Here is a 23,726-nt window from a genome sequence, read left to right on the forward strand (position 1 = left end):
ATCTGGGGCGGAGCTAACGAGCCGAGGGCGTGTCACTCCCCGCCGGATATGCGCAGCCACTTACCGGACGTGAGGTCAGATGCGCCCCCAGCTTGGAAAGACAAGTCGCGACCTCCGAGCGCTGAGCGACCTCCCCGCATCTTTGGACCGGACCGGGTCGATTTTGCCCCTGAGCCAAGGTGCACCTTGAGCCATCGAATACCTGCCCCTCCTTGCCATCAATCCCCGTGTGAGTCAGTTTTGTCCCGTTTATCTGTGGTCTGTCGGGAATAAGATAAGTGTGTCTAAGTGCCTATCTTCCTATGCTGTCTCTCTCATCCCTGTAATCTAAACGTTCCGAACTAATATAACCTCCTCCGGAGGCCTTGAGAACTGTACCCCTGGTGTCGTGTCATTTAACCTAGCCGTTGTGTCCTTTCCTTCATTGATCTAGCGTAGCGCGACTCGGCCAACGTTCGAGTATAATCGGGTAACTTGTGCGAACACGGCGGCCATTCCGCTCGGCCCATCATAACATCTAAGTCGTGTCCGTAACAATATATATATATATATATATATATATATATATATATATATATATATATATATATGCGTGGGGGAGGAAAGATAGAGGAAGAAGAAGCGGGAGCTTTACCTGTTGGTCCCGCGCGCAGTCTTCAAACCTGCAAAGTAATAAATCACACGAAACGGAATTTATGTACAAAAATAACACGGCTTTATTGCCGGACCCCGAGAACAATGAAACGCGCCGGTAAATAAAATATGATCCTAAATTGGGATCCCACACATCATACTTCAATAACAGACACAAGGGAAGAATTAATAAAAGAAACCGTTGTGTTTTGTGTGGTGTGGTTTATCTCTGTCTGCAGTCAGGAATCGTCAGGCTTGAGCACCGTCGTCCAATGCGGCTCCGGTTGGCGCGAAGCAGGGCTCGTCGCGCCCCCGTTCGCTAGGCCTCAACACGTCCTTGTTCGCGCTCCACTAGGCCCACCGAGCCACACGCTCGCCCCGGTCTCATCTGATGGCGTGCCACAGGCCTTCCGCGCGACTCGAACGGTTGCGTGCAGCTCGCTCCTCCGGCCGTGCCTGTGGAATTGGCTCACTTGTCTGGAACCAAGATGAGAGACTCGACGGCAGAGGAATGCGCAAAGGGCAATAGGAGAAGAAGGGAAGAGCGTCCAAATCGAAGAGAACGTCCGGCCACAAAGGAATCGAAAAACTGAGAGAGAAAATATCCGCCTGCAAGACGTTTTACCGGCCATCTCGTGACGTCAGCTCTCCTCCTTCTCCAACCAGTGCGTCGCTTCTTGCTCGCCCCTCGCATCCTCCACTCCCATTGGCCCGCGCGCTTCACGCTCTTTGTGTCATCCCATCAGTCGGTGGCCAATCAGTGTCTCGCTTCCTTCACCTTCTTTCCACCAATCATGGGGAAGCTTCTTGGCGTGGCTCTCGGCCTGCCTGTTCGATGTTTCATTGCCCTGCCGGCGTAATGCGCGGCCACTTCCTGTCTGTTCTTCCGGTAAGTCTTATTGTGAGAGGGAAGTTTTTATTAATGGGTGCGCTAATGGGGCTAAATTAAGTCTATTGGTGTGTTGCCATACGGGACAAATGGATGATCACAGAGGGAACAACGTACAAGAGAATTAACATAATCCCTACAACTACTTAACATGGCCCATTCCTCGTAATGGGGACGAAGATGCACCTTAATCCGAACAAACCGCCTAAACAAACTTATTACAGGTGAGGTTCCCTATCACGGCAGCCGGAGCATAATACCTATGCAGATCTACCTGGATCTATATATGCCCTACCCAAAATTCATAACAATATAATAAAGAGGGTGGGAGAAAAGAGAGAGGGAAGCGCAAGTAGAAAATAGGGACATCGGGAGATCTGTGGAAGGGAGAGGGCTGGGGTTGGTACACAGGATAAACAAGATGGACACTACTGGGGATTTCAGGAAAGAAAATGGAATTTGAAGGAGGTGGATTTGGGGTGTTTTAATGGGGGTTGAAAATATCAAGGTTTTGGATGGGAGATATAGGCCGAAAAAAATATATTGCTGGTCTCTAGTCAGACCAAAGTTCCAGAATTGATGCGGCGATGCGGTTTTTTTTTTTTTTGAAAAGCATGGATTGCACATATAGAGGTGTTCTTTTTTGTGTCCTCATGCCTTGTGGTCCTCCTCATCTGCCATGCACCGTCCAGAGAGAAATTAAAGACGGGCAATGGGACTGGTCGGCCTTTTTGTAAATAATGAACACAAGCTTAAGTTATTTTAAAATGTATTTATTCTGAAAATCATTAAGTTCTTCAAGCATATTATAGACTGCCATTTCATTCTCGAGATCGCCTCGAAGCAGGGTCGGTGTCATGGGAGGGCATTCGCGGGCCATGCCCGCCCCCCAAATGAATTATTGTGCCCCCCCCTCCCCCATCCCCAGGCCAAGCCTTTGGTGCCAAACTTTGCCAGCCTTGGTTTTCATGATTATTACGCAAAATGTTGAATGATTTTTGGGTCTGTCTGCTTTTTAACAGTGGAGTATACAGTCTATTTCAAATGACGTGCACAGTGCAGTGTGTGTGAGAGGGAGAGAGGGACAGAGGGAAAGAGAAAGACGTGGCTTGCACGTCGGCTTGTGTGTGTGTGTGTGTGTGTGTGTGTGTGTGTGTGTGTGTGTGTGTGTGTGTGTGTGTGTGTGTGTGTGTGTGTGTGTGTGTGTAGAGTTTGTGTGTGTGTGTGTGTGTGTGTGTGTGTGTGTGTGTGTGTGTGTGTGAGAGAGTTTGTGTGTGTGTGTGTGTGTGTGTGTGTGTGTGTGTGTGTGTGTGTGTGTGTGTGTGTGTGTGTGTGTGTGTGTGTGTGTGTGTGTGTGTGTGTGTGCGACACGTGACACTTTGTAGCATGTTTTTAAATTCGAACTGGGTTGGTGTGTTGGTTGATGACGGCAAACTCTTATTATCAAGCATTTACATCATAGATTGAGTTTATATCGAACGCCAGTTTGTGTCCCTCCCGCTACCCCCCCCACGGTTACCCTAATGCCCCCCGATTAGATTTGTTCTGACGCCGAGTCTGCCTCAAATTACCATCAAACATTCCAATGCGTCGATCGCGTCAACACTGCGCATGCGCAAGTGGTCTAACAGGCCGATGGTCTCCCACGATCTCTTCTCCCAGTCCACCAGATTATCACAGACACTTACAAATTCATGACAAACGAGATACGATCCAGGCCTAACTAAAGAGACCACCCGCAGCTTTCTAGGCCTGGTTGCTTCACACGAACCCGACAAAGAACTTCTTCGTTTTAATAAATGACAATATCCAGCCGATTGGATTCATGACGTCACGGCACACAAAACTACTCATATCTTTGGAGAACCGTGCGCGAACGTCGATGCCAATGGCGACCCTCACAGACCCGTATTTCCCGAGATAGCGCGCCGGCCCGGCAAGAACAGGCGCGCGATGTTGTAGGTTCTGTTGGAAATTTAAAAAAAAAAATTTTTTTGCTGACGCGCAGGGTCAAAATCGATGCGCGCGCTGACCAGAGACCGGAAATATATTTTTCTTGGCCTAAAAAAGAAAAAAAAATTTTTTTGGGATAAGAGAAGTTTTGGATAAGACATGGTGGTGAACAGCTGTTTTAAATACCTGGAGGCAGGAGTGGGATTGAAGAGAGTGGGGGAGTTTGTTCCAGAGGCGAGAGAATAGAGGAATGAAGGAGTGAAAGTGAGCAGAGAGTCTAGATTTTGGCAGTTTAACCATCAGAGGGTTGCAGGCAGATCTTGTGTGTCCTGTAGGAATATTTGGGGGACAGAGCACAGACAGAAAGGCCGGAGAGGAGTCGGTAGAAGACAAAGACCACTGACCTGCCTGCGGTGAGTGAGTCAAAGTCCCTCAGAATCGGCTTCATCGCGGCAGATTCCAATGATTCTGAAAGCTTTGGTTTGAACAGCGTGAAGCCCATTTAGGTGTGAGGCAGGAGCACTGGCCCATAGGGGAGAGCAGCACTCCATTGAGCTGCTTTCTCCTTACCAAATTCATCATTGTGGTCCACCTCTTCCATCTTCAGTGGGGTCAACATGGATATTCTTGTGGTTTGAGAGGTGAATTTACAACCGACAGATACATCGTCACAATCGGTGTTTGTCACGTGACACCGTACGGACCCCACAGTCTCCTGGAAGCTCTCTGGCCTGGGTATGAATCGCGACCCAACTATAAACTGTCTTTCCGCTGTTTCACCGGCAGTGAAGGAGCAGCGCTCCTGCTTGAGACGGACGAAGTGACGGACAAGACACAAACTCGTCTGAGAAGATGTTTATTGTAAAATCATCTCGGGAACTCTCTGAAAACCCGTTTATCGGGTTCGCATACATATAATCCAAACCAAAAAGCATACGTCAGAACCAAAGCCACGCCTCTCAGGCGAGGCACGCTTTGGTGGTCATGTGACCGACAGGTGCAAGCAATTATAACCTCGGCGCCGCGGTTTGTCCGCCGGTTACATCACCGGCTTGGGCAAGGAGATTATGTTGCTGGTCTCGAGCTTTGGGGGACCCATGGGTCGCTACACACGCCCCCCCAGAATCGACTTGGTCCAGGAAGGTCAACCTGAGGGGGGTCCGGATGACCCGACCGAAACGACTCCTGGCTGGTCGCGGGGAGGGGGGGGGGTCCGGTGTGGTGGCGGGACGGGGGGTGCAGTGGATGGGGGGCGGCCGCGCCGCGGTGGGAGAGCCAGCCGTGGCGGCTGGCCGACGTCCATGTGGGCCGGCTTGAGGCGGTCCACCAAAATCCGGTCTGCCCGGCCACCGATGCTGACGACGAAGGACTTGTTGTCCCGTCGTAGGACCCGGAAGGGTCCGTCGTATGGTGGCCGGAGCGGCCCCCGGTGCGCGTTGTGGCGCACAAAGACGTACTCCGCCGTGCGGAGTGCTGGGGGGACGTAGGATTGGGGGTCGCCGTGGCGGGACGTGGGCACCAGGGCGAAACGTTGGGTGGCCTCCTGGAAGTCCGTGCGCTGGCGCGCGGCGGACCAGGGGCTAGTGGCGTCGGGCACGAACTCGCCCGGGACGCAGAGGGCCTGGCCGTACACCAGCTCGGCGGTGGACGCCTGGAAGTCCTCCTTTGGAGCCGTGCAGAGGCCCAAAAGGACCCACGGGAGCCGGTCGGCCCAGCCGTCGTCCTGGAGGCCAGCCATGAGTGCGGCCTTCATGGAGCGGTGGAACCACTCGCACAACCCGTTGGCCTGGGGGTGGTAGGCCGTGGTGCGGTGCAATGTAACGCCCAATGTGCGGGCGACTGCGCCCCACAGTTCGGACGTGAACTGTGGGCCGCGGTCCGACGAGATGTCCGCCGGTGTGCCGAAACGTGCGACCCAGGTGGCGATGAACGCCTGGGCCACGTCGGCGGTGGTGGTGGAGGCGAGAGGCACGGCCTCCGCCCTCCGGCCCACCTGGTGGTCCTGTCCACCATGGTAAGCAGGTGGGTGAACCCCTGCGATGGGGGCAGCGGACCCCCCAGGTCCACGTGGACGTGGTCGAAACGTCGCTCGGGCACGGTAAAAGGAGCCAGCGGAGCCTGGGTGTGACGGTGGACCTTGGCCCACGGGCAGGGTGTGCAGGCGTTGGCCCAGTCGCGGACGTCCCGTCGCAACCCGTGCCAGACGAAACGTGCCGACACCAGCCTCTGGGACTCCTTCCAGCCCGGGTGAGAGAGGCCATTGTGCGAAGCAAAAATGCACCGCCACCAGGTGACCGGCACAACGGGGTGAGGTCGGCCTTGGGAGACGTCACAAAGCAGGACCGTGTCCGCGAAGGGGACGTCAGCCAAGCGGAGGCCCGTGACCGCCACCCGGAGCGCCTGCACCGTGCCATCGGTGGCCTGGTCCGTCGCCATTAGGGCGAAATCGACGCCGAGGTGGACGGCGTTGGCGCCGGCTCGAGAAAGGCAGTCGGCCACGGCGTTGTCCTTTCCGGCGACGTGCCGGATGTCCGTGGTGTATTCCGACACGGCGGAGAGGTGGCGCTGCTGGCGGGCCGACCACGGCTCCGTGACCTTGGCCATGGCGAAAATCAATGGCTTGTGGTCGACAAAGGCCGTGAACGGGCGGCCCTCCAGGAGGTGGCGAAAATGGCGGACGGCCAGGTACAGCCCGAGGAGCTCGCGGTCGAAAGTGCTGTACTTCAACTCGTTGGGCAGGAGTTGCCGGCTGAAGAACGCGAGCGGCTGCCAGGCCCCGTTTACCCATTGTTCATGAACCGCACCCACGGCGTAGTCGGAGGTGTCCGTGGTGAGGGCGATGGGAGCATGGGGTACCGGGTGGGCCAGCAGCGTGGCGTTGGCGAGGGCCCATTTCGTGCCGGTGAAAGCAGCGTCCATGTCCGTGGACCAGACGACGTCGCGCTTTGCCGGCTGGCCGCGGAGGGCGGTGTACAAGGGCCGCATGAGTTGCGCAGCTCAGGGCACGAAGCGGTGATAAAAGTTCACCATCCCGAGGAACTCCTGCAGCGCCTTGACGGAGCGGGGGCGCGGGAAAGCGGCGATGGCCTCGACTTTGGCCGGTAGCGGCACGGCGCCGTTCCGGATGATGCGGTGGCCCAAAAAGTCGATCGTCGCCGCACCAAAGCGACATTTGGCCGGGTTGACGATCAAGCCGTGCTCGCTGAGGCGGCCGAACAGCGTCCGGAGGTGGAGGAGGTGCTCGGCTCTGGACGTGCTGGCGACAAGGATGTCGTCCAGGTAGGTAAAGAGCAACGGCAAGTCGCGCAGCACGCCGTCCATCAGGCGCTGGAACGCCTGTGCCGCGTTTGAGGCCGAAGGGCACCCGGAGGAATTTGAAGAGGCCAAAAGGTGTAATAACGGCCGTCTTCGGGATGTCGGCCGGGCGGACGGGCACCTGGTGGTACCCCCGAATCAGGTCCACTTTTGAAAAAATGGTCCGCCCCGCCAACCGGGCGGAAAAATCCTGGATGTGCGGGACGGGGTACCTGTCGGGGGTAGTGGCGTCGTTGAGGCGGCGGTAGTCGCCGCTGGGCCGCCATCCGCCCCCCGGCTTCGGGACGATGTGCAGCGGCGAGGCCCAGGCGCTGTCGGAGCGCCGCACGATGCCGAGGCGCTCCAGCGCGGCGAACTCGGCCTTGGCGACGGCGAGTTTGGCTGGGTCGAGACGGCGAGCTCGGGCGTACACCGGCGGGCCCGTAGTGGGGATATGATGCTCGATGCCGTGATGCACCGCGACGGCCGATAACGTCGGTCGCGTGAGGGCCGGGAACTCCGCGAGGAGACGCGCGAAGTCGTCTGCCAACGGGAGGACGCAGGAAAGCTCGGTGGGCGTGGAACGGCTCAAGGCGCACGCCAGCGAGCTGAAAGTTTCGGCGTTGATGAGACGCCGACGTTTAACGTCGACCAGCAGCCCATGGGCGCAAAGGAAATCGGCACCGAGCAAAGCCATGGGGACGTCCGCCGTCACGAACTCCCAGCGAAAAAGCTGGCTGCCGAAGCGGAGGGCGACGGTGCGTGGGCCGAAGGTGCGGATGGCGGAGCCGTTGGCCGCGATTAAGGAGGGGCTGCAAATGGCGGCCCGCCTGTCCTCCGCCGAAGCGGGAATGACGCTCAGCTGAGCGCCGGTGTCGCAGAGAAAACGCTGCCCCGACGCTTGGTCCACGATGAATAGCAGGTTTCCAGAACGGCCGGCGCTCATGGCTGGTAGTGAGCGCCGGCCCGACCGTTTCCCGACTTGCCGAACGTGCATGGGGGTTGACATGATCGGGCCCGCCGCCCGAACCTGGCGTGGAAATAACACCAGGCCGGGTCTGGCGGGGGCTCCGGTCGACGCGTCGGGACCGGGCGACGCGGCGTCGCCGCTGCCAGTCGCGCCGGCCCGGCGGCCTCCGGGAAGGAAGCTGCGTCGCGGGCGTCGGGCGGGTGGGCGGGAAACTGCGCCGCGGGCGCCGACTGGGCAGCGGGTGGGCTCCCGGCAGCCACCCCGACGAGCTGGCTCGCCGCTCCGACGAGCTGGCTTGCCGAATCGATCTTGTCGGCCTCCCTGACGAGGTCGCGGGGGTTCGCGATGGTCGTGCTTGCCAGGGCGACCCGAACCTGGGCCGGGAGCTGCCGGAGAAAAAGCTCTCGGAAAAGGAAATCCGAGCGGTGCTCACCGAGCAACGTGAGCATGTAGTCCATACGTTCGGACGGGCGCGTATCGCCGAGCTCAGGAAGGTCGAGCAGGCGTCGTGTGCGTTCAGCTGGGGAGAGGGCGAAAGCACCCAGAAGAAGTGCCTTGATGGCGTCGTACTTGCCGTCAGCGGGCGGGCTCTGGAGGAGGCTCAGGCAGCGGGCGGCGGTCACGGAGCCGAGCGCGGCGACCACGTAATGGTATTTAGTGGTGTCCTCCGTAATGCCACGCAGGGTGAACTGGGAGTCTGCCTGAGCGAACCAGACGGCGGCATGTGCTTCCCAGAAAGTGGGCAGTTTGAGGGACACTGCCGTGTCCATCGCGTGTCGTAAACTCGGGGTCACCAGGGAAGGAGCAGCGCTCCTGCTTGAGACGGACGAAGTGACGGACAAGACACAAACTCGTCCGAGAAGATGTTTATTGTATAAATCATCTCGGGAACTCTCTGAAAACCCGTTTATCGGGTTCGCATACATATAATCCAAACCAAAAAGCATACGTCAGAACCAAAGCCATGCCTCTCAGGCGAGGCACGCTTTGGTGGTCATGTGACCGACAGGTGCAAGCAATTATAACCTCGGCGCCGCGGTTTGTCCGCCGGTTACGTCACCGGCTTGGGCAAGGAGATTATGTTGCTGGTCTCGAGCTTTGGGGGACCCATGGGTCGCTACAGCAGGATGATTCATCCATATGTGTGTGCCGTCCCTCTGATGGACATTTAGCTGGGCGTCACGTCTGCTAGCCTTAGTTGGTGGACATTAAAGATCCCACAGTATCCTTCACGAGGAGTTGGCGAGCTATCGCCGGCACCCTGAACAAATTACAAATTCATGCTCTGACCCTTAAAACAATCATATTTGGCAACTGCTTGGGGGAATTTTCCATTTAATTACGGTAAATGACACCTATAAACTTGATTAGTGTGTGCATAGCTGTTGTGTGAGTATCCCTCGTGTGTACGTATCCGTCGTGTGTGAGGACCCCACATGTGAGTATCCGTCGTGTGTGAGGACCCCACATGTGAGTGTCCGTCGTGTGTGAGGACCCCACATGTGTGTATCCGTCGTGTGTGAGGACCCCACATGTGAGTATCTGTGGTGTGTGAGGAACCCACAGGTGAGTATCCGTCGTGTGTGAGGACCCCACATGTGAGTATCCGTCGTGTGTGAGGACCCCACATGTGTGTATCCGTCGTGTGTGAGGACCCCACATGTGAGTATCTGTGGTGTGTGAGGAACCCACAGGTGAGTATCCGTCGTGTGTGAGGACCCCACAGGTGAGTATCCGTCGTGTGTGAGGACCCCACATGTGAGTATCCGTCGTGTGTGAGGACCCCACATGTGAGTATCCGTCGTGTGTGAGGACCCCACATGTGAATATCCCTCGTGTGCGAGGACCCCGCCTGTGAGTATCCGTCGTGTGCGAGGACCCCGCCTGTGAGTATCCGTCGTGTGCGAGGACCCCGCCTGTGAGTATCCGTCGTGTGTGAGGACCCCACATGTGAATATCCCTCGTGTGTGAGGACCCCCCCTGTGAGTATCCGTCGTGTGTGAGGACCCCACATGTGAGTATCCGTCGTGTGTGAGGACCCCTCGTGCACTCCATCATGCCAAGTCCATCGGTTCCATCTCCGTTGTGCATTTTGTCCAGCACAGTGCCCTTTCGAGGCCACATTTAGTGAGCTGCTTATTTCTCCATCATGTTCGTGTCTCAAGTTAATCTGAGCGGAGGGTTTTGGCCTCGAGCCGTGAGCCGGTATCACATTGCAAAACCTTTCCACTCGAGTGGAAGAAGAGTACGGAATGGAATACAGCCGGTCATGTCAGCATTCGGAGAAGTTCATTCATTCATCAATATCTCCTGATAACCACATCCATAGCATCATTGCTTGTCCCATGTTAGATAGTCATCGCATGGCTTGTCCCATGTTAGATAGTCATCGCATGGCTGGTCCCACGTTAGATAGTCATCGCATGACTGGTCCCATGCCAGATAGTCATCGCATGGCTGGTCCCATGTTAGATAGTCATCGCATGGCTGGTCCCACGTTAGATAGTCATCGCATGGCTGGTCCCATGTGAGAAAGTCAGTGCAGGGTTGGTCTCAGGTTAGAAAGTCATCGCATGGCTGGTCCCATGTTGGACAGTCATCGCATGGCTTGGCCCATGTTAGAAGGTCAGTGCACGGTTGGTCTCAGGTTAGAAAGTCATCGCATGGCTGGTCCCATGTTAGATAGTCATCGCATGGCTGGTCCCATGCCAGATAGTCATCGCATGGCTGTTCCCATGTTAGAAAGTCAATGCACGGCTGGTCTCAGGTTAGATAGTCATCGCATGGCTTGTCCCATGTTAGATAGTCATCGCATGGCTGGTCCCATGTTGGAAAGTCATCGCATGGCTGGTCCCATGTTAGATAGTCATCGCATGGCTGGTCCCAAGTTAGATAGTCATCGCATGGCTGGTCCCATGCTAGATAGTCATCGCATGGCTGGTCCCAGGTTAGATAGTCATCGCATGGCTTGTTCCATGTTAGAAAGTCATTGCATGGCTGGTCCCATGTTAGATAGTCATCGCATGGCTGCTCCCATGTTAGATAGTCATCGCATGGCTTGTCCCATGTTAGGAAGTCATCGCATGGCTGGTCCCATGTTAGATAGTCATTGCATGACTTGTCCCATGTTAGAAAGTCATCACATGGCTGGTGCCAAGTTAGATAGTCATCGCATGGCTTGGCCCATGTTAGAAAGTCATCGCATGGCTGGTCCCATGTTAGATAGTCATCGCATGGCTGGTCCCATGTTAGAAAGTCAATGCACGGCTGGTCTCAGGTTAGATAGTCATCGCATGGCTTGTCCCATGTTAGATAGTCATCGCATGGCTGGTCCCATGTTGGAAAGTCATCGCATGGCTGGTCCCATGTTAGGTAGTCATCGCATGGCTGGTCCCATGTTAGATAGTCATCGCATGGCTGGGCCCATGTTAGAAAGTCATCGCATGGCTGGTCTCAGGTTAGATAGTCATCGCATGGCTTGGCCCATGTTAGAAAGTCATTACACGGCCGGTCTCAGGTTAGATAGTCATCGCATGGCTGGTCTCAGGTTAGATGATCATCGCATGGCTTGTCCCATATTAGATAGGCATCGCATGGCTTGTCCCATGTTAGATAGTTATCGCATGGCTGGTCTCAGGTTAGATAGTCATCCCATGGCTTGGCCCATGTTAGAAAGTCATTGCATGGCTGGTCTCAGGTTAGATAGTCATCGCATGGCTGGTCCCATGTTAGATAGTCATCGCATGGCTTATCCCATGTTAGATAGTTATCGCATGGCTGGTCTCAGGTTAGATAGTCATCGCATGGCTGGGCCCATGTTAGAAAGTCATTGCATGGCTGGTCTCAGGTTAGATAGTCATCACATGGCTTGTCCCATGTTAGAGTCATTGCATGGCTTGTCCCATGTTAGATAGTTATCGCATGGCTGGTCTCAGGTTAGATAGTCATCCCATGGCTTGGCCCATGTTAGAAAGTCATTGCACGGCTGGTCTCAGGTTAGATAGTCATCACATGGCTTGTCCCATGTTAGAGTCATTGCATGGCTGGTCTCAGGTTAGATAGTCATCGCATGGCTTGTCCCATATTAGATAGGCATCGCATGGCTTGTCCCATGTTAGATAGTTATCGCATGGCTGGTCTCAGGTTAGATAGTCATCGCATGGCTGGGCCCATGTTAGAAAGTCATTGCATGGCTGGTCTCACGTTAGATAGTCATCGCATGGCTTGTCCCATGTTAGATAGTCATCGCATGGCTGGTCTCAGGTTAGATAGTCATCGCATGGCTTGTCCCATGTTAGATAGTCATCGCATGGCTGGTCTCAGGTTAGATAGTCATCGCATGGCTGGTCCCATGCTAGATAGTCATCGCTTGGCTGTCCCATGTCCCATGTTGGATAGTCATCACATGGCTGGTCCAATGCTGGATAGTCATTGCATGGCTGGTCCAATGCTGGATAGTCATTGCATGGCTTGTCACATGTTATATTGTTGTCGCATAATGGCATCTAATGCAGGTTGGGTTTGAATGGGCGAATGCATGACCTCCTGAGTCCTGCGTTGAAGTTCCTCCTAAGGGAACACATGATTGTATTAATATTAAATGGTAAATATGACACGAGGTTGTTGTGTTTGTGAGTGAACCCTTTGTGAACCCTCTGATTGGCACACACTTGTTTTGTTTTCCAACATGGTATAAAACCCCAGGTCGGCACATCCCCAATGAACCACGACGACCGCTGCACCTCATTCATTGCACCTTTTCTGTTACAAGGTTCACCTTTCAATTGCCCTGACTTCACATTCCAATGGAACAATAAATATGATTTTAACATAATTTAACATTTAACATATTTAAATAATTTTAACAGCTATCTAAAGTGGGTTCGAATCCCGACCCAGCTCGAAACTCACCTTGGTGCTTTGCATGCAGGTGCGATGTGTGCCGTCCCATCGATGGACGTTAAGCCGGACGTCCCGTCTTCTAACATTAGTCGGTGGACCTTCAAGATCCCACGGTGTCCTTTGCAAGGAGTAGACGAGCTATCTCCGGCATCCTGAACAAATCATTCCTGCCTGGAGTCTGGTCTGGTCTGGTCTGGTCTTGGACACATTGGAAACATCTGTGTTGATGTTTGGAAACTTCGTAAAATTTGGAAACACTTCGATGTCACTTGGAAAGGTTGTTGGTGTGGACACGAAGAGCAGGTTCAACATCACTTCGATAAGTACGGGTTCGGAGATGAATCAAAAGGTAACTTATCGGGTATAGTGTGCAGGCACGGACGGATGAAGGGAAAGGTAGCTTACCTGGTATAGTGTGCAGGCACGGACGGATGAAGGGAAAGGTAGCTTACCTGGTATCGTGTGCAGGCACGGACGGATGAAGGGAGTTGTTGAAATGCTGTTTGAATATCCAGGAACATGAAGTGCTCGAGCTTGGTCACCTGCAGCTCTTCGCTGCTCCCGGGTCGATTCTCCACTCTGAATGAGTCGAAAATAGAACGTTCTCCGCCTTTTAACAGCTGCAGGTGGCTTGTGCACCTCATTCATGGTGGCGTGTGCACCTCATTCATGGTGGCTTGTGCACCTCATTCATGGTGGCTTGTGCACCTCATTCATGGTGGCTTGTGCACCTCATTCATGGTGGCTTGTGCACCTCATTCATGGTGGCTTGTGCACCTCATTCATTGTGGATTGTGCACCTCATTCATGGTGGATTGTGCACCTCATTCATGGTGGATTGTGCACCTCATTCATGGTGGATTGTGCACCTCATTCATGGTGGCTTGTGCACCTCATTCATGGTGGATTGTGCACCTCATTCATGGTGGATTGTGCATCTCATTCATGGTGGTGTGTGCACCTCATTCATGGTGGCTCATGCATCTCATTCAGGTGGTGTGTGCACCTCATTCATGGTGGCTCATGCACCTCATTCAGGTGTTCGGATGTTACCTTGCGAAGACTCATCCTAAATCGTCATGTGTTTGTTCATCTCGATCACGAATACATTTTCTTGCACTTTTAGAGAAATGTTCAAGGTTCACAATAACGAAACCGAGTGATTCACTCAGGTTCGTTACCTGGTGTCTTTGCAGACATCAAAAGTGTAAAATAACGTTTGATGGACATCGATGAACACTTTGTCCTCAAAATGGCATTTGACGTCCAGACTATGATGTGCAGGTAGCGTGTTTACCTTGAACCTGTCTAGACTGGGTCTGATTCCCTTGTCGACTACAAAACGTGCATCATGGACAATTCATCGCCAGGTGCCCCATTCCTCCGATGGACGTCAAGCCAGGTATACCGTCGACCACTGTGGGCCTTAACCATTGGTATCTTTGCTGAAGAGTAGGCGAGCTATCGCCGGCACCCTGGACAAATGATGAATTGCTACTCTCACTGCTCGGAAGGCAAAAGCAAACAACCTACAGTGAGCATCGCCAAAAGGTACTTCAGCAGCTAAATGAGGTTATAATGCAGAATTGATAATAATAACAAATGGTGTGTGTCTGTCAGTCCATCACTGCGTGTGTGTGTGTGTGCGTGTGTGCGTGCGTGTGTGTATATATATATATATATGTGTGTGTGTCTGTGAATAAAAGAGAGAGATAGAATTGTGAGGAACAGAAAAGGAAAAAATGAGGTGTGTGTGTGTGTGTGCGCGTGTGTGTGTTAATCTTCTGTGTTTGTTGAATTTAGTGCGTCCGTTATGTTGATTGGCTTTGCCCTTCGTATCGGCCAGATCCATGTCGTGCCCGTTTAGAGTGCGACCAGGTCGTTGAGAGTGCGACCAGGTCAGCGTAACCGTAACTTAATTCCATTTCCAGGAGGACGACGCTCGTGGGCGTGGTTTCCTGAATTTATGATCGGAACCAAATATTCTGATTGGTTGTTGGGCAGCCAAGCCGTGAATACTAACATTTCACCACCGTCAGAAACAGCAGCAGCAGCCACAGGTCAATTTGAACTTTACTCCGAGTTGTTATGATTATTAATTGGTTTTGTTTTTTAATATTTTAACGTTTGTAATGATCACAAGTTATCGTGCTGGAGATGCTTCTTGAATCCTTCAGTTTGTTTTGTTGCTTCTCCACGATTATTATTATTTGTATACTTTTTGTAACAAAGTCGCTTTCCAAAACGTCATGACGTCAGCATATCCCGTGACCCCCAGTTTGCGACGTCCTCGGTGACGTCACATGAACTTTGGTCTGCATCAACGAAAACGTGAAAACAGCTCGGATGTGACGTCATTAGTACGAATGCGATTCCGTGTAAGATCCCGTTTTGTTTTAATTTTACTTATTTTAATGGGGATTTATTTACATTGATACTTATTTTCTGAGATTTAATTCCAAGAATTTATTTTTCCATTACCGTCAAATTCCACTGCACGTGCACAACTACAAACTACACAGCTTCCGGGTCAACACCTCTGCACCCCAGTATGTATATTCGTCATATTCTTCAAATAATTAATTATCACCATACGCCATGACACCCTCGTGTGGTAATTATGTGGTTAATGGAATTACGTCGAATTAATTTAATACCCCCTTTTGTACAGTACGTCAAACTATGACCTCGTGTTCTCTCATTAAAATACCTGTATCCGCAATACCTCCACCTTCATACCTCACAATTATATAATTTCGACATTCTCCGATTCTATACATTTTCGTGTTCATTGTAAAATTATCCGGCTCGTTTCGAAATTCATTCTTATATCGCGCCTTTCGTTCTGTAACAACAATGAAATACTGTATTGTACAACAAAAGAATCCTCATACTCATGTTAATTATGTGTTTAGGAACGGGGCGGTGTATAAATATCGTTTGATCTTCACATCGTTTACCGGTCTCGTCTCGGTCGGGAATCGACTGTTCTGGGTGTGAGACCAACACACCATGATCTGTGCTCTGGTCGCTCCATCTCGTATTGTTAACCAAGCAAGAGAATGAAATATGTGGGTCTAGAGTAGGTTGGGTGGGTGAAGGTCAAAACAGAGTCCACATTTGTGCTGTGGATGGTCAACTGGGCTCTATGGTAGGTGCAAGGTACTGTAATGTTCTTGTGGATGGTGCACTAGACTATTGATGGTAGGTGCAAGGTACTGTAATGTTCTTGTGGATGGTGCACTAGACTATTGATGGTAGGTGCAAGGTACTGTAATGTTCTTGTGGATGGTGTACTAGACTATTGATGGCAGGTGCAAGGTACTGTAATGTTCTTGTGGATGGTGCACTAGACTATTGATGGTAGGTGCAAGGTACTGTAATGTTCTTGTGGATGGTGCACTAGACTATTGATGGTAGGTGCAAGGTACTGTAATGTTCTTGTGGATGGTGTACTAGACTATTGCTGGTAGGTGCAAGGTACTGTAATGTTCTTGTGGATGGTGTACTAGACTATTGCTGGTAGGTGCAAGGTACTGTAATGTTCTTGTGGATGGTGTACTAGACTATTGCTGGTAGGTGCAAGGTACTGTAATGTTCTTGTGGATGGTGTACTAGACTATTGATGGCAGGTGCAAGGTACTGTAATGTTCTTGTGGATGGTGCACTAGACTATTGATGGTAGGTGCAAGGTACTGTAATGTTCTTGTGGATGGTGCACTAGACTATTGATGGTAGGTGCAAGGTACTGTAATGTTCTTGTGGATGGTGTACTAGACTATTGATGGTAGGTGCAAGGTACTGTAATGTTCTTGTGGATGGTGTACTAGACTATTGCTGGTAGGTGCAAGGTACTGTAATGTTCTTGTGGATGGTGCACTAGACTATTGATGGTAGGTGCAAGGTACTGTAATGTTCTTGTGGATGGTGTACTAGACTATTGATGGCAGGTGCAAGGTACTGTAATGTTCTTGTGGATGGTGCACTAGACTATTGATGGTAGGTGCAAGGTACTGTAATGTTCTTGTGGATGGTGCACTAGACTATTGATGGTAGGTGCAAGGTACTGTAATGTTCTTGTGGATGGTGCACTAGACTATTGATGGTAGGTGCAAGGTACTGTAATGTTCTTGTGGATGGTGTACTAGACTATTGATGGCAGGTGCAAGGTACTGTAATGTTCTTGTGGATGGTGTACTAGACTATTGATGGTAGGTGCAAGGTACTGTAATGTTCTTGTGGATGGTGTACTAGACTATTGATGGTAGGTGCAAGGTACTGTAATGTTCTTGTGGATGGTGTACTAGACTATTGATGGTAGGTGCAAGGTACTGTAATGTTCTTGTGGATGGTGTACTAGACTATTGCTGGTAGGTGCAAGGTACTGTAATGTTCTTGTGGATGGTGTACTAGACTATTGATGGTAGGTGCAAGGTACTGTAATGTTCTTGTGGATGGTGCACTAGACTATTGCTGGTAGGTGCAAGGTACTGTAATGTTCTTGTGGATGGTGTACTAGACTATTGATGGTAGGTGCAAGGTACTGTAATGTTCTTGTGGATGGTGTACTAGACTATTGCTGGTAGGTGCAAGGTACTGTAATGTTCTTGTGGATGGTGCACTAGACTATTGCTGGTAGGTGCAAGGTACTGTAATGTTCTTGTGGATGGTGTACTAGACTATTGATGGTAGGTGCAAGGTACTGTAATGTTCTTGTGGATGGTGTACTAGACTATTGATGGTAGGTGCAAGGTACTGTAATGTTCTTGTGGATGGTGTACTAGACTATTGATGGCAGGTGCAAGGTACTGTAATGTTCTTGTGGATGGTGCACTAGACTATTGATGGTAGGTGCAAGGTACTGTAATGTTCTTGAGGGACTGCAACATGGTTCGGTGTGCTGTGGATGGTGTACCAAGCTTTACTGATCTCTCTGGTCACGAATGTGTCACCCAAGTTGTCAAATCCGACTAGAGATTGCTGGATGTCGATGATCTAGGGGTCGTTTTATAAAACTCACTTTTACACTCCAAGGTGTCACCCAGTCACATCTTCCTTCATCTGGTCTGGGTCACAATATTCCAGGTATCAAGGTAGGTGCAACGTGCCCCTTCCTTTATATGGGATTGGTTCTCTGTATGCAACTTCTTTAACATGGGGACTGACAAGGAGTTTCTCAGCTTCGACTGGACGAAATCGGCTGCCAATTTCAGAAGTAAATGATTTGTACATCGAGGTCTGCACATTTCAGAAGTAAATCCTTTGTACATCGAGGTAATATGTTCCAAATTTCAGAAGTAAATGCTTTGTACATCGAGGCAATATGTTCTAAATTTCAGAAGCATATGATTTGTACATCGAGGTAATATGTTCCAAATTTCAGAAGCATATGATTTGTACATCGAGGTAATATGTTCCAAATTTCAGAAGCAAATGCTTTCTCTGTACATCGAGGTCTGCAAATTTCAGAAGTAAATACTTTGTACATCGAGGTCTGCAAATTTCAGAAGTAAATGATTTGTACATCGAGGTAATATCTAGCAATCTAGCAATCTCTAGCAATATGTTTCAGAAGCAATATGTTCCAATTGTATCTTCCAAATATCAGAAGTAAATGCTTTGTACATCAAGGTAATATGTTCCAAATATCAGAAGTAAATGCTTTGTACATCAAGGTAATATGTTCCAAATTTCAGAAGTAAATGATTTGTACATCGAGGTAATATGTTCCAAATATCAGAAGTAAATGCTTTGTCCATCGAGGTCTGCAAATTTCAGAAGCAAATCGTTTGTACATCAAGGTAATATGTTCCAAATTTCAGAAGTAAATGATTTGTACATCGAGGTAATATGTTCCAAATATCAGAAGTAAATGCTTTGTCCATCGAGGTCTGCAAATTTCAGAAGCAAATCATTTGTACATCGAGGTAATATGTTCCAAATATCAGAAGCAAATCATTTGTACATCGAGGTAATATGTTCCAAATTTCAGAAGTAAATGATTTGTACATCGAGGTAATATGTTCCAAATATCAGAAGCAAATGATTTGTACATCGAGGTAATATGTTCCAAATTTCAGAAGTAAATACTTTGTACATCGAGGTAATATGTTCCAAATATCAGAAGCAAATCATTTGTACATCGAGGTAATATGTTCCAAATTTCAGAAGTAAATGATTTGTACATCGAGGTAATATGTTCCAAATATCAGAAGCAAATCATTTGTACATCGAGGTAATATGTTCCAAATTTCAGAAGTAAATGATTTGTACATCAAGGTAATATGTTCCAAATTTCAGAAGTAAATGATTTGTACATCGAGGTAATATGTTCCAAATATCAGAAGTAAATGCTTTGTCCATCGAGGTCTGCAAATTTCAGAAGCAAATCATTTGAACATCAAGGTAATATGTTCCAAATTTCAGAAGTAAATGATTTGTACATCGAGGTAATATGTTCCAAATATCAGAAGTAAATGCTTTGTCCATCGAGGTCTGCAAATTTCAGAAGCAAATCATTTGTACATCGAGGTAATATGTTCCAAATATCAGAAGCAAATCATTTGTACATCGAGGTAATATGTTCCAAATTTCAGAAGTAAATGATTTGTACATCGAGGTAATATGTTCCAAATATCAGAAGCAAATGATTTGTACATCGAGGTAATATGTTCCAAATATCAGAAGCAAATCATTTGTACATCGAGGTAATATGTTCCAAATTTCAGAAGTAAATGATTTGTACATCGAGGTAATATGTTCCAAATATCAGAAGCAAATGATTTGTACATCGAGGTAATATGTTCCAAATTTCAGAAGTAAATACTTTGTACATCGAGGTAATATGTTCCAAATATCAGAAGCAAATCATTTGTACATCGAGGTAATATGTTCCAAATTTCAGAAGTAAATGATTTGTACATCGAGGTAATATGTTCCAAATATCAGAAGCAAATGATTTGTACATCGAGGTAATATGTTCCAAATTTCAGAAGTAAATACTTTGTACATCGAGGTAATATGTTCCAAATATCAGAAGCAAATCATTTGTACATCGAGGTAATATGTTCCAAATTTCAGAAGTAAATGATTTGTACATCGAGGTAATATGTTCCAAATATCAGAAGCAAATGATTTGTACATCGAGGTAATATGTTCCAAATTTCAGAAGTAAATGATTTGTACATCGAGGTAATATGTTCCAAATATCAGAAGTAAATGCTTTGTCCATCGAGGTCTGCAAATTTCAGAAGCAAATCATTTGTACATCGAGGTAATATGTTCCAAATATCAGAAGCAAATCATTTGTACATCGAGGTAATATGTTCCAAATTTCAGAAGTAAATGATTTGTACATCGAGGTAATATGTTCCAAATTTCAGAAGCAAATGATTTGTACATCGAGGTAATATGTTCCAAATTTCAGAAGCAAATGCTTTGTACATCGAGGTAATATGTTCCAAATTTCAGAAGCAAATGCTTTGTACATCGAGGTAATATGTTCCAAATTTCAGAAGTAAATGCTTTGTACATCGAGGTGATATGTTCCAAATATCAGAAGCAAATGCTTTGTACATCGAGGTAATATGTTCCAAATATCAGAAGCAAATGCTTTGTACATCGAGGTAATATGTTCCAAATTTCAGAAGTAAATACTTTGTACATCGAGGTGATATGTTCCAAATTTCAGAAGCAAATGCTTTGTACATCGAGGTAATATGTTCCAAATTTCAGAAGTAAATACTTTGTACATCGAGGTGATATGTTCCAAATTTCAGAAGTAAATGATTTGTACATCGAGGTAATATGTTCCAAATTTCAGAAGCAAATGCTTTGTACATCGAGGTAATATGTTCCAAATTTCAGAAGTAAATGATTTGTACATCGAGGTAATATGTTCAAAATTTCAGAAGTAAATACTTTGTACATCGAGGTAATATGTTCCAAATTTCAGAAGTAAATGATTTGTACATCGAGGTAATATGTTCCAAATTTCAGAAGCAAATGCTTTGTACATCGAGGTAATATGTTCCAAATATCAGAAGCAAATGCTTTGTACATCGAGGTAATATGTTCCAAATTTCGGAAGTAAATGATTTGTACATCGAGGTAATATGTTCGAAATATCAGAAGCAAATGCTTTGTACATCGAGGTAATATGTTCCAAATATCAGAAGCAAATGCTTTGTACATCGAGGTGATATGTTCCAAATTTCAGAAGCAAATACTTTGTACATCGAGGTAATATGTTCCAAATATCAGAAGCAAATGCTTTGTACATCGAGGTAATATGTTCCAAATATCAGAAGCAAATGCTTTGTACATCGAGGTAATATGTTCCAAATTTCAGAAGCAAATGCTTTTTACATCGAGGTAATATGTTCCAAATTTCAGAAGTAAATGCTTTGTACATCGAGGTGATATGTTCCAAATATCAGAAGCAAATGCTTTGTACATCGAGGTAATATGTTCCAAATATCAGAAGCAAATGCTTTGTACATCGAGGTAATATGTTCCAAATTTCAGAAGCAAATACTTTGTACATCGAGGTAATATGTTCCAAATATCAGAAGCAAATGCTTTGTACATCGAGGTAATATGTTCCAAATTTCAGAAGCAAATGCTTTTTACATCGAGGTAATATGTTCCAAATTTCAGAAGCAAATGCTTTGTACATCGAGGTAATATGTTCCAAATTTCAGAAGTAAATACTTTGTACATCGAGGTGATATGTTCCAAATTTCAGAAGCAAATGCTTTGTACATCGAGGTGATGTGTTCCAAATTTCAGAAGTAAATGATTTGTACATCGAGGTAATATGTTCCAAATTTCAGAAGCAAATGCTTTGTACATCGAGGTAATATGTTCCAAATTTCAGAAGTAAATACTTTGTACATCGAGGTAATATGTTCCAAATTTCAGAAGCAAATGCTTTGTACATCGAGGTAATATGTTCCAAATTTCAGAAGTAAATACTTTGTACATCGAGGTAATATGTTCCAAATTTCAGAAGCAAATGATTTGTACATCGAGGTAATATGTTCCAAATTTCAGAAGCAAATGCTTTGTACATCGAGGTAATATGTTCCAAATTTCAGAAGTAAATGATTTGTACATCGAGGTAATATGTTCCAAATTTCAGAAGTAAATGCTTTGTACATCGAGGTAATATGTTCCAAATTTCAGAAGTAAATACTTTGTACATCGAGGTAATATGTTCCAAATTTCAGAAGCAAATGCTTTGTACATCGATGTAATATGTTCCAAATATCAGAAGTAAATACTTTGTACACCGAGGGAATATATTCCAAATTTCAGAAGCAAATGCTTTGTCCATCGAGGTCTGCAAATTTCAGAAGCAAATGATTTGTACATTGAGGTAAGATGTTCCAAATATCAGAAGTAAATACTTTGTACATCGAGGTATATGTTCCAAATTTCAGAAGCAAATACTTTGTACATCGAGGTCTGCAAATTTCAGAAGCAAATCATTTGTACATCGAGGTAATATGTTCCAAATTTCAGAAGCAAATTATTTGTACATCGAGGTAATATGTTCCAAATTTCAGAAGCAAATACCTTGTACATCGAGGTCTGCAAATTTCAGAAGCAAATCATTTGTACATCGAGGTAATATGTTCCAAATTTCAGAAGCAAATGATTTTTATGTCGAGGTCTGCAAATTTCAGAAGTAAATGCTTTGTACATCGAGGTAATATTGTTGCGGATATGAGGATTGCATTTTTTTTTGATTGTGTTGTATTATATTGGAAATGGTGATGAACATTGTTTGAATATGGCCCCTCCTGCCTCCAGAGTTGTGTAAAGGTAAAAAGGGCGTCCCGGTAGTTATTCCATGAAACACCACATTGAAGGACACGATAAAACCCTTGTTCAGTAGCTTATATCTTATTATGTGTTTTAGAGTAAGGCCTTGTCTTCCATTAGAATAATACTCCATTGCACCGAATCAATTAAGAATAGCTCCCCTTCAATAATTCCATTTCCCAGCCAAACTCTCCATCTGTGGGTAAAGCAGTTCACAAGCGTGGGGTGCACGCCCTCTCATTTCGCTGCGATAGTGAATATGTGCTCCGTGCTCTGTTTGAACAGGAGGGGCGGGGACGCCAGGGAGAGGCAAGCCCAGGGCGCGCCACGAAGGGCGGGGCTGTTCAGCCCCATGCCCAAATAAGGAAACAAGCCCGTGGCTCGCCACGGGGGGCGTGCCGTCGGCGCCATGCCCAAATAAGGAAACAAGCCCGTGGGATTACCATACAAGGTCACGAAACAGAGCACGGGGGGGAGGGCGGGACCAAAACCGAGGGGGGCGTGTCAGACCCACGCTGAAGGTTTGGACAGAAGGGTGCGACGATCGCTTGGACAAGCGACACCAGAGATACGGCAGATGAGTCCAGGTGCGTAAGAGGGTTGGCAGTCCACCGGGAGAGAGTTCAGAGTTGCACTGGAGTTGCGTGAGAGATACGAAAAGCCTTTGACAAAGAGCCGCTTCAACCAGCCCCGTTTCAACCCGCCGAGTGACCCTGCCGGCGTGCGCTGTAAAGCCAAATACAAGGAGCTGCCGGCTCCTCGCTTCCCGCCCGGAGTGGACCTGCTCGCTGGGCCCTGTGATCCCACCTCATCCCTCCAAACGATTCCTACCCTTCCATCCATTTGCGTACGTGAGTTTGTTCTGTTCGTGCTGGCCTGGGTAGTAAACAAAGTCAGTATAAGCTAGTAATTTGCACTGTGTTACCTGCTTTTTCATGTCCGCTGTAAATACCCGTGACTGCTCTTTTTGCTTATGTGTGTGTAAATAATAATAAACCCCGTTACTCTTCTGTACGTCTTCTTCTTCCTCTTTGCATTCGTCGTCTTAGTCTTTTCCCGATTGAATAGCGGTGGCGCGATACGGCCAACGTCTGGGTGAATCGGGTGAGTCGGGGAACAACTGTTCGGCCGCGGTGCCTTCGCTCGGCAAACAACATCCATATCCGCGGACCGTAACAATATGTTCCAAATTTCAGAAGCAAATGATTTGTACATCGAGGTAATATGTTCCAAATTTCAGAAGTAAATGATTTGTAC

General features: G+C 48.1%; 2 protein-coding genes across 13 annotated transcripts in view; one reads left to right on the plus strand and one right to left on the minus strand.

The window, feature by feature from the left end:
* The window catches only part of LOC137433373 (riboflavin transporter 2-like), a 51,530-nt gene extending 38,241 nt beyond the window's left edge, over positions 1 to 13,289 (minus strand). Inside the window, exon 1 of the mRNA XM_068125701.2 lies at positions 13,094 to 13,289. Coding sequence (XP_067981802.2) covers positions 13,094 to 13,289 — 196 coding nt within the window. The remainder of the gene's footprint in view (positions 1 to 13,093) is intronic.
* The window catches only part of LOC137433782 (riboflavin transporter 2-like), a 114,594-nt gene continuing 103,771 nt past the window's right edge, over positions 12,904 to 23,726 (plus strand). Inside the window, exons 1-2 of one of the 12 annotated variants that reach the window (XM_068126099.2) lie at positions 12,904 to 12,990; positions 14,573 to 14,701. In XM_068126099.2, coding sequence (XP_067982200.1) covers positions 14,608 to 14,701 — 94 coding nt within the window. In that variant the 5' untranslated portion in view covers positions 12,904 to 12,990; positions 14,573 to 14,607. Of the gene's footprint in view, positions 12,991 to 14,572; positions 14,702 to 15,150; positions 15,191 to 15,550; positions 15,804 to 17,598; positions 17,735 to 23,726 lie in introns of those variants that run through there. The other 11 variants (XM_078786133.1, XM_078786135.1, XM_068126098.2 and 8 more) reach the window with 11 other exon arrangements.

Source organism: Myxine glutinosa, chromosome 10 (assembly GCF_964187855.1).
Source record: "Myxine glutinosa chromosome 10, kmMyxGlut1.1, whole genome shotgun sequence".
NCBI lineage: Eukaryota > Metazoa > Chordata > Myxini > Myxiniformes > Myxinidae > Myxine > Myxine glutinosa.